Below are 12,040 nucleotides of genomic sequence, written 5' to 3'. Positions count from 1 at the left end.
TGACTCAAAGCCCTTAGTTTGCTTCCATATTTTTCATCTTCCTCACCTCGAGCCACAATTTGCAGTATTGAGGTCAGTAATTCATAGGCAAACAAAAGAATATACCGTGGTTAAATCATATATGGCACCATTAGCAATGGTTTCATGATTTTTTATGGCCTAAAATTACAAAATATCTTGTGCCATAAAAAAGTACTTTTGTATTGATGTTATAATGATATTTTATAATAATAATAATACATGTCATCTATATAAGATCCAGATCCTAAGTCTCCCTTCCCATTCAATTGCACCATCAAATCTATAATGCATCATAATGTAACATGTTAATTCAATACCTTGCCGTCCTTCTCATGCAATGTCCCAAAAATTGGACCATAAAAAAATATAAATAAACTTCAGCCGTGATACTTGAGGAGTAGTACGTCTGTGAGAGTCAAATTCAAAATAAGATCAACTAATTGCAAGAGTTTTACTTTTACTTTATTATGTCAATCATGCGAGAGTCACAGACTAGTTCCATTCCTCCAACTAACTGGGTTCGGGTTGCATTACATAATTGTTAAATATTTTCATTCGTTACATTAATGGCGTAGACAGTTAGCGGTATCATGAGAAGATTAGGATCCTATGCTGTCAATGAATCTTATTGTACCCATATTGTAGTGCAAAAAAAATATATTTTCAGCCCAATATAACTTATCTTGATGATTAAAGGCATATATACGCACACTTCAAAAATTAAAGCTCACCTGTAGACCCTCTTACATTATCATCCCCATGTATGAAGGGACATGACTTGGGACACAACAAAAGCCCCTTGTTTCCTTCCATATTTTTCATCCACTCATTCAATCACCCTCACCTAGTACCACCACATGGGGATGATAATGTAAGAGGGGTCTACGGGTAAGCTTTAATTTTTGAAGTGTGCGCACATATGCCTTTAATCATCCAGAGAAGTGATACGGGGTGAAAATATACTTTTTTGCACTACAATATGGGTACAGTAGAATCCATTTATAATAGAGGATCCTAGTCTCTTCATGATACCACCAACGGTCTACACCTTTAAAGTGATTAAAGAAAATATTTAAAAATTATGTAGTGCGATCTGAACTCACTTAGTTAGGAATGGAACTAGTCTGTGACTTTCACAAGATCAACATAATAAAGTGAAAGTGAAACTCTTGCAATTAGTTGATTCTATTTTGAAACCGACTCTCACATAGACCTACTACTCCTCAAGTATCATGGCTAAAGTTTATTTTTATTTTTTTATGGTCCAATTTTTGGGACAATGCATGAGAAGGACGGCAAGGTATTGAATTAACATGTTGCATTATGATTCACTATCAATTTGATAGTGCAATTCAATGGGAAGGGAGACTTACGACCTGATGACATGTATTATTATAATTATGAAATGTCATTACAACGTCATTACACCAGCCTATTACATGACAAATCTTTTCATTTAGTCCAAAATGGGCACCAGTCTATCAAAATTCCATAGGCAAACAAAAGAATATGACACCATTAGTAAAGTTCAACTCATTTTAATTAATTCCAACTATCGATATTCCAATTTATTACATGACAAATCTTTTCTTTTAGCCCAAAATGGGCACCAGTCTGTCAAAATTGATAACACAATAACTACGTAAAGATGTTAAATTTATGATTGTAGCGTACGTTTTAATATTTATTGCATTAATGTTATTACATTTGGGATTTAAGATGTTGCATTATGACGTAATATAATGCACTATCGTTCTAATAGTGCAATTGAATAGGAAGGAAGACTTGGAATCTGGATTCAATATAGATGGCATGTATTATTATAATTGTGAAATGTACTTTTTTATGGCGCGAGATATTTTATAATTTTAGGTCATAACAAATCATGAAATCATTACTAATGGTGTCATATATGGTTTAAGCACGGTATATTCTCTTTTTTTTTTTGTTGTTTTTTTTTTTTTTTTGGGTAAATCAATTTTTTTAAAGCAGACAAACAAACAAATACACAGCTACCCAAAAGGGCAGCCCAAAAAAGAAACAACAAACAAGGCACTAAGGCCCAACAAACAAGCCCGAAGGCAAAACACGCCCTCTATACAAATCAAAATAGAGGGACAAGCAATACAGAGACACAAACAAAGAACAAACTCAGTCAGTTCCAGTATTGCTATCAATGACTACACTCGGTAGTCTCCAATCCGCAGCCACACTCCGAGATCTTCTAGAGTCTTTGGATCTCATGGAGAGAAGCCAGCTACGAATACAGTTTTCAATAAGCTTCCACACAGCGCGAGGGGAAGACATAATCCCAGCATAGGTACGTTTGTTCCTTTCCTTCCATATAAAATAGATAGCAGCAGAAAAACAAAGTCTAACTGTAATGGCATCCATAAAATTGCAATTGTCATTCCAAACATTGTCAATCCATCTGGCAATGAATGTGTGATTACGCTCACCACAGTAAAGACCACATGTATGTTGAACATGATCCCAAATGTAGGAGGAGAAACTGCATTTAAAGAACAAATGCTCATGGGTTTCATCCTCATTCATACATAAACTGCATAATGTAGAAACTTCTCTATGACCTGTGGAGGATCTGTCCTTGGTATACAGTCTATTGTGAAGAGCAAGCCAAGAGACAAAGGCATGTCTCGGAATGTGTTTGGAGAACCACAAAATGTTGTTCCAAGTAGATAATGGGGCAAGAGGGAGAAGAGCATTACAGGTATGCTTCAAACTAAAATTACCTGTAGGAGACAAGGTCCAGGATACCTTATCCCTACCATTAGCATTGATGCCTGGCAGCTCCTCAATATTCAAATTAACAAGGTTCCTGAAAAGAAGAGGAACCCTCCATTGGCTATGTCGAATGAAACCTTTGACCTTAGAATGAACATTCCACATAGAGTTTGAAATTAGTTCAGCATCCATTCTAAGGGTAAGGGGGCAGAAGGTTATGAATTATTGACCTCAATAGTGCAAATTGTGGCACGAGGTGAGGAAGATGAAAAATATGGAAGCAAACAAAGGGCTTTGAGTCATGAGACTCTGGGTTGTGTCCCATGACATGTCCCTACGTGTTACATGCCAATATGCCATCCAGAAGTAGTATCGTCCTATGATTGCTTAATTGGGACCGCATAATAATTTAGAAATTGTCTACAGGTGAGTTTTATTTTTTGAAATGTGGCCATTAGGGCTCTAATTGGCATGACAACATCATTCTGTCACCTTTCAAATTCATATTGATATTTTCAACAAATAATCAAAACATTAGATTTATCTCTCAAACTTTAATTCTTTAATGAATCTGATGTGGATATTTCAAATTTGTTCTAAAATTACTGAATTATATATCTTGATTAATTCTAGGAGAGTTAGAAATTAGGATGCTAACGCGACGGTTTGGAACAGAGAACGACATCCACATCCCTATTTAGTATAGCTAGCTCATTCTTGTCTAGAACTGTTTATTAAGCGGGGTGGGACAGGATGGAGTGTGGCTGGACGAAAGTATGTTTTGTAAAGTATATATTTATCTCATTAATGGTCATCTCATTGATAAATAACAATTGGACTTCTAACAACATGACCAGATCTTCTCCATGAGAGCGAAGCTGAAATTATATATTCATCCTTAGACATGGGTTGCGCCTTCACCATAACCTTGAAGCTTTGCTTCTGCCAAGCATGAGAAAAATAGAGACTCATAGGTGCGACATTGATCTCCACTCCTTTGGATGCTATAACCATAGCATTGTGAGTGGATGGAGAAGGGCCAATATTGGTAAATGTCTCTTCGAAAATGGCTTTTTAGTGTTTTTCAAGAGTTTCTTTATGTGGTCCAAGACTTGTCCCTCAACGTGTTACATGCCGTCCTCGTAAAAGAGTAGCAACTTTTGATGGTTTAATTGGGACCATATAATGTTGGAGTGGTCTGTCTGTCTACTGGTGAATTTTAATTTTCCAAGTTAATGTGCATGAACTTATCATCATCAATGTCTGTCTTCTAGCCCACTCCAAATGTGTGAAAAGCTTGGATGATGTACAAGGAAGGCACAAGATTAGATAACTGACACGTAATGATAGGATTTCACTAAAATAAATTATTTTTACTCATATAACAAGATATAATTGGTTGATCACACAAATAACAAAATATTATAAGTGCAAAAAAAGTAATTCTCATTCATTAAAATATTTCTCCACACCAAAAAATCAAATTCTTTCAAAAAAAAGTAGAATTACAATTTAAGAGTATCCTCTTTGTTGTTAAGCTAGCTTCTTTCCTCCCTGGCTTTTAGAATCTATTTAGCTGAGTGTGTGTACTAATTCCTCATTTTGTTTTCATTTAAGTTTCGACAATAAAATTCACTTGCAAAAAGCAAAATGAGCAAGCATAGACAGTGCACTAAGTTATTTGTGAAACAAAGTTGTACTGTTGGATATGTATCTTAACATGAAATCGGCTCCTACAATCCAAGGATCTCTAACCATTTCTAGCATTTTTTTTGGGCAAATTACAGAAAATACCCTCCAAGTTTTCATCTCGTGCAGTAATACGATAGTAGGCACCATATAACAGGAAGATCCTACTTTTCTTTTTTCTTTTTCTTTTTTTTTTTTTGCTACAGGAAGACCCTACTTGACCATTTGACCTTAGTGCATCAACATGAATTTACCTATATGACCTTGGGTTGGTTTAAAGAAAATATGTAGAAGGGATATGGTATTATTAAATTACATTTTTGCCCCTCCTTGTAGATAATGCATGCTTCTTTCCAATATGGGTTTACTGTTGAAGGTTCTCTTTCTCCCTCTCTATATGGATTCATGTCATCATATTCTTGCAACTCAAAAATAACTGTTTATCTAATACATATGTATATAAATCAATGCTATGTTCGGTTTATTAGATAACAGAGACAAGCAAGATTCAAATCTTACATTTAATCGAGCTTATCAATCTTTCAATTCTTTGACCAAAATGTATGACCCTCACTATTGGAAAAGTGTCTTCTTTTTGTCTAGTGTGATTGTTTCTTGGTTGTTTTATTAGAATATTTTCTTCCAAAACCATTGTCTTGGCAATTCCAAACACGACACTAAGTTTTATTGTTGTGTCAACAATATGGATTGTGTTGACGGCTCGAAGGTGGTTTGTGTAAACATGTTGTTGCAAACTAGCTATGGACAACACTTGGAATTCAATCATGGGTTTGGTGTTGTAGATCAAGGTTTTGGGTCAGACCCAGTTGGGTGGTGGCTTCTAGTGGAGCAAATTTGACGGCGAGCCATCATCGCCACACTATTTGCGGGCAAACGAACCACTATCGCTACCATCGCAACTTGTGGCGCCACCACCACTATCCTCACCTCCAAACCACCACCACCACCACTATCCTCACCTCCAAACCACCACCACCACCACCATCAAAACACCATAGCTGACGAAGCCATATTGGAGAAATAGGTGAAGTTTTGACACTTAGACCCAATTGCGGCGGTTAAGTTCGATAAGATTAGGATAAGTGTTTTGGTTTTTGAAATTACATGAATACCCATATTTTTTTATGATGTGGCAGTATATAGTGAGGTCAAATTTGTCCAAACAAAAAAAGTTTTTTTTGTCAAAATAAATATAGTAATTTCAGTTTAATAATTGAGCTTTAAGGTTATTTTGGTCCAAATATTTTTTTATCCCTTCACTAGATGTCATATGTCAAGTGAATAAAACTACAAGGGTAGTTGACCAATTTATAGCGCCAACTTCTATCCGAATGCAAGAGAAGGAAACCTTGAGGGTGGTTTGTATAATTTCTCCTTCTTTTTTTCAAGTGGCCTACACCCATATATACACACTTGATGCAAACCGGCATTATAACGGATTGAACGCCTATCAATTACTTAAAAACATAAGTTATTGAGTAATATTATTTACCCACCTATTTATGTCCACCCCATTCCCATCTAAATGCGAGGCGGCCTGGACAAGACCCCTTCGACAACAGCAGCGTCCATGAAGGCCCCTATCAAAAAATATACAACCATCTAGTAGTTAAGCTGAAGCAATTTGGGCATAATTAATATCAAAAGCAGAGAGCCGAACCATGTCTAGCTGGGGTGAGCCGGTGAGGTGGTGCATTAGGGCTATAATTGGCATGACATTATAATTATGTGACTTTTTAAAAATTCTCAAATTTGTATTGATTTTCACCAAATAATCATAACCTTAGATTTATCAGACATATTTCACAATACATTAATTAATCTAATGTATTGGATATTCAAAATTATTCCAAAATTTGTTAATTATATATTTTGAATAACCCTAGGAGAGTTAAAATGCTTCAAAAAAAAATTTCGTTTTCTAACACATTCTTTTTTCACTATCTTCTCAAACAAATTTATTGGACTTACCTAGGTTCAACAATCATCATATCATGGACCATGTGGATCGAAAGAATTTATATCATATTAGAGTTTAATTTGATTTTATGGTGTTTGACCATTTGATTTTATATAATTTAGTTGTAAAATTGAACTGCTAGAGCGGGGAATTTTTTTGCGGGGAATTCCTTTGAATAATTTTTATGGGCTATTGGTGGAATTGGAGTTTTGGAATTGAAAATGATAAAATTAAAAAAAAAAAAAAAAAAAAAAAAAAAAAAAAAAAAAAAAAAGCAATTCATAAAATTAAACTAAACTTTTTTTCAATTCAACTAATTTAAATTCTAAAGCTTTGATTACACAAAATTGAACATAACCTTGCGATACCTTCAACTTCAAGAACTTCATCAACACATAAATGTTCAAAATTCCAATACACGACTAATGTGAATTATGCATGTTTCATCGTATTCGTCAATACGCGACTCTTTTTTAAGAGTTCCATACCGATCAATTCGGTCAATTTATACTGATTTTATCAAAATCTGTTATATTGTGACTACAACAGATACCGCCACTACAAGTCTTATAAATATTATCCAATATCTTAATTAGTAAAGCATAGAACTCCTTCCATATAGTTTGGTTGGATAAAAAGTAAAATAATTAAAAAGTTAATATGCCTTTTATGTCTTTCTGTTTTCTTTTTCTTTTTTGGCCCACTCACTCATAGTCGTATGATCAACAGTGAACCAGAAGAAAATACAGTTGAATTGTGAAGTTAGTGGAGGATCCATTTACTAGCCCATACTAATGATACAGACAAGGAGAAGTGGCATGTTTCCACGTTTGTTCTTCCAGAAAAAAAATAAAAAAATAAAAAACATTAAATTTTCTACCAATTTAACATTAATGGTATTTTTTTTTTGTTATTAGTTCACTTCTTCTCTACCAATTTTCGAACTCTAAATCTCATATAAATAATTTTAAATTTTCAACCTAAACTCTGATAATTAAGAATTAAAGAATATCTTTCATATAAAAAATTACATAGAAAAAAATTTATTGATGTAAAACATTTTACAACAATAAAATGGATTGCAAATGAAAAACTAATAATAATAAAATTTCTTAAATGGCCCAATCTATAATCGAGTTACTAACGATTTTTATTTTTATTTTTATTATTATTATTTTTATTTTTTTCTGGATGCAAGTTTCTCCAGGCCTATGAATAAAGTCCAAATCATTTTAAAAAGTAAACAAGAGTTCCAAACTGAATTTAGCAATAGGCCTGTTTTAATATAAAACTTTCGCGTTATAAACGAGATTAGGCCTATGAATAAAGCCCAAAACATTGGTGAATTTACACTCAGATGACAGCAAGATAGTCAGCGTTTCACTACAAAATACTGTTAATGTTGTATTTTTTTTTTTTAATATGTTTTGGAAAATAGTAATAATAATAATAGAGAGTAAAAGATATTAAATGAACATGGCATTCAATGTACAAAACTTGACATTTCCCCTTTGTTACAGTTAAAACCAATGACAAAAATTGCAGACTAATTTTCTGAATTTGCTAAGCAGTACTACTTACTCAAGTGATCAGGAGACTTCGATCTGGATTAGATGCATCAATGATCAACCTCAATCAAACTACATCCAGCCGTCTTCTTCAACCCCATGTTTCGCATTTCATCTCGAATCTTATTAGCATCATCCCACTTACTAGAACTAGCGTAAGTGTTTGATAATAAAGCATAAGTTCCGGTGCTCACACCTTTGGTCCTAGGAAGACACAGGGTGATCCGCTCTAACATCTCCTCATTTCCATAACTTTTGCAAGCATTAAGCAATGCTCCCCAAACCGGTCCATCTACTTCCACCGGCATTTCTTTTATGAAATCCTCTGCTTTCTCCAACAGCCCTGCCCGACCATACATATCAACCATGCAAGCATAATGCTGCATTTGGGGTACAATCCCATACACATTGATCATGGCTTTAAAGAACATCAACCCTTGATCAATCATCCGTGCATGTACGTCTGCAAGCAGATAACACCCTCATAAAGGTTACATTGTCAGGAGCTACCCTGTGAACTTGCATGAGCGAGAAGAGTGGCAAAGCATGCTCGCCAAGGCTGTTCATGGCCATGCCACTAATGATGGTACTCCATGACACTATATCCTTGCAACTAAGCATGTTGAACACCTGAGAGGCCATATCCATGTCACCACACTTGGAGTGCATGTTGATCAATGCATTTCCCAGATTTCCATTCACTGTAAGATCTTGTTGCGAAATCAAATAGTTGTGAACCCATCGACCCAAACTCAAGGCACCAAGCGAAGAACACGCCGTCAGCACACTAACTATGGTGGCCTCATTAGGCTCAACTTCTCCTCTTTCCACCATATCTTGAAAAACCCTAACCGCCTCTTCACAAAACCCTCTTTTATTTAGACCCCCCACCATTATAGTCCAAGTAAAAACATCTCTCTTAGGCATATTCACAAACAGATATCGTGCAGCTTCCAATGACCCGCATGTCATATACAAATCCAGTACTGCATTGTGACCATTGTCCAAAATGACATTCTCTTCATTGAATTGTTGCTTTAAAACATACCCTTGAACAGCTTTACCAAATTTAATGAATTTTATGCCTGAACATGCAGACACAAGACTAACAAGTGTGGAAGAATTAGGTTTTACGTCCATGGACGAAAACTTAGCAATGGCTTTCCCTTCAAAACCACACTTAGAAAGCCCTGAAATAATCGAAGTCCATGAAACAACATCAGGATGAGCTATGGCGTCGAATATTCGACAAGCCGAAACAATGCCATTTTCTACAACATAGAAATGGATTAAGGAACTTTGGATGAAAATGTCGGAAGAAAGGCCGGATTTGAAGATGCGAGCATGGATTTCAAGACCATTTGAGATTGCATGGACCAAAGAACATGCCTTGAGGGCAATGGTGAATGTGAAGTGGTTGTGTGAAGTTGGGTGGTGGAGCATTTGGTTGTAGAGGACGAGGGGGTGGATGAGTGTGTGAAGCAGCCAAGCAATGAGTTTAAAAAGTGGGGTTGGGGAGACTTGACAATGTAGGCTTGGATTTGGTTTAGTTGCTTGGGGTTGAGGGTGTCACGCATCAAATTTTAACATAAGAATTACTTGTTCTGCATAAAAATATAAAGTATAATTTCACCGATTCCCAACATACATTCACCATAAATAGAATTACGATGAATCTCTTCATAAATTTTATTAGACATGAGAGTCCGACAAATTTATATAAATAATGAATAGAAGGGAAATTTCCTCTATCTTGATAAAAAAAATCCAAAACCACTAAATCAATTATACAAGGTCTCTTACACTGATCATAATAAAGGAAAACCGAGTAAAATAAATAAGTAAATGTGCAACGAGCTAAAATCCGTCCATGTCATGTGTCTCAATCACGTTCCTACTCTATGAGCACCTGAAATGTGATAATGAGGTAAGCTCACAAGCTCAATAAAAAAAATGCTAAATACAATCATCGTTCCGCAAGCTAACCTTACCTTGTATTCCCATATGTATAAGGAACTCAATAAATGCATTAATTAAATATGCATATCCCAGTTAATTATAAACTCAATAAATAACCATCATTTATTTTTAATAAATCCGCATATCTAACATGAGCCTCGGGCTCCCGTCCAATAAAATGGTGTGAATCGTATAGCCCTTGACTACCAAAAACACACGTGTGGTTAGATTGTACGTCTACTCCCAGATGATCACTAATCACGTCCACACAATAAGGGCTCATTAGACCCATGGCCATAATAAAAGGGTAGTGCACTCCCAATTAGGCAGGTCCCTGACCATACCCAAAAGTCATCATAGGGTCAGCCCCGGACTACCCCTCCGACTAATCCACTTATAATCATAAATTTAGGTTAATTACGCTAAAAATATTATGTTATCACTTTAATATCATACCCCAACCACGACTTAGACTGACCCTTAATCATGTGGTTATTAAACTAATCATACCGCTTGCAGTAATCAACTAATAAGGGAATCACAAATGAAAGTTCAAAGAAAACCCAGTATAAGTCATCAAATCCATCCAGTAACCAAGGTCATCAAGCGTATTCTTTACAAAGTTCATGTAAGCTTAATGATACAGATAATATAATTATAGTGAATTAGAGGTATATTTATATATATCACTCAATATATATATATATATATATACAAGCATTAAGTTATCATGAGTTATGCTAATACTACTCATATATATAGTTCTACTTCTTCAACTGATCAATTACTGAGATCCATACTGATAATTAATTATTATTTTTTATATAAAACTAAACAGCGTTCATTTATACGTGAAGGTTTCCAGATAATTATATACAAATTTAAATACCAAATTTAAGGTTATGTTCCATGTCTAATTCAATTCCATTAATTAAATGTAGCAACCAATTGAATCAAGTCTTTAAAGTTAGTTCTAATATTTACTCAAATCTCATAATAAATGTATAACCATAGATACATACAATAACGCCAATCTATCTAAGAAGAACATGAATAAAATGTACCTATATATATACAGATCTGTATATAAATATAAGTGATCTTGAACTCATAAAATAAGTCACCATTACTGGTTCTCATTAATAATGATCCAATAAGTTCCTAATCCAGTACCAATTCAACACATGTAAATACTTACTATCAACATTTAATTAATCTGAATAATCCATCATAGACAAACAAATATCTTAAGTGCTCTAATACAGTGCAAGGTTTACATTTATTAGAACCTACATGAACGTATATATAGATACATCACAATTACATCTACAATTTCGTATTGCATTTTATTTATTTATTTTTAAATAACAAACAGTGAATTAACACCCACCTAATAATCTGCTCATCGATTTCATACAACCACTGATCATAGATTTTAATCAAATAATTAGCTAAAATTTGCTAGAACATGCTAGATTAATTTTCTAAGAATTTTTTTATAAATCAAGTCTTAAACATATATAAAAATATAAAGCAAGATTAACTTGCCTGGAAATTGCTAAACTTTCCTTTTACGCAATTGGTTGATCACCGTCCTTTTTCCTGGCTACTGTAGAAGGCACGCCAAGTCAGATCTCTCTATCTCTCTTGCTCTCCCTCTTTCACAAAAAATCGTATGTATAGATATATAATATTTTATATATCCAAGATGATAGAGTTATATAAGGAAAGATAAACCCACTGTGAGATTATCTTGGGATTCCCCTTTTTTTAAAAAAAATAAACTTTTCAAAACCCAAATATTTCTAATACATTGTTCAATTATTAAATAATAATAATATAAGATATATACAAAAGTTAAGGGTTTTACATCCTACCCTTCTAAAAAGAAATTTCGTCCTCGAAATTTGCGTACCTTATTCGAACAGATGTGGGTACTTTCCTTCATTTCTGACTCTAGCTCCCAAGTAGCCTTTCTCTCATCTTGATGATTCCACTGCACCTTCATTAGAGGTATCTCTGCCTACCTCAACTGTTTCACCATACTGTCAACAATGCGAACAGGCATCTCAACATA

At 34.4% G+C, this 12,040-nt stretch overlaps 1 protein-coding gene and 1 pseudogene across 1 annotated transcript; both read right to left on the bottom strand.

Moving 5' to 3' along the window:
* Positions 1 to 2,172: 2,172 nt before the first annotated feature.
* On the bottom strand, positions 2,173 to 2,958 carry LOC132278301 (uncharacterized). The gene has a single exon (XM_059780100.1). The coding sequence runs from the start codon at positions 2,956 to 2,958 to the stop codon at positions 2,173 to 2,175; it is 786 nt and encodes a 261-aa protein (XP_059636083.1).
* A 4,878-nt stretch (positions 2,959 to 7,836) lies between these two features.
* On the bottom strand, positions 7,837 to 9,581 carry LOC132278300 (pentatricopeptide repeat-containing protein At2g29760, chloroplastic-like; annotated as a pseudogene).
* Positions 9,582 to 12,040: the final 2,459 nt, after the last annotated feature.

The sequence above is a fragment of the Cornus florida genome, unplaced genomic scaffold, assembly GCF_030987335.1.
Source record: "Cornus florida cultivar Cherokee Brave unplaced genomic scaffold, ASM3098733v1 CherokeeBrave_3.0.0_Hap2_Chr10, whole genome shotgun sequence".
Classification (NCBI taxonomy): domain Eukaryota; kingdom Viridiplantae; phylum Streptophyta; class Magnoliopsida; order Cornales; family Cornaceae; genus Cornus; species Cornus florida.
The sequence above is the reverse complement of the archived record's forward strand: the minus strand, read 5'-3'. Positions and strand labels throughout refer to the sequence as shown.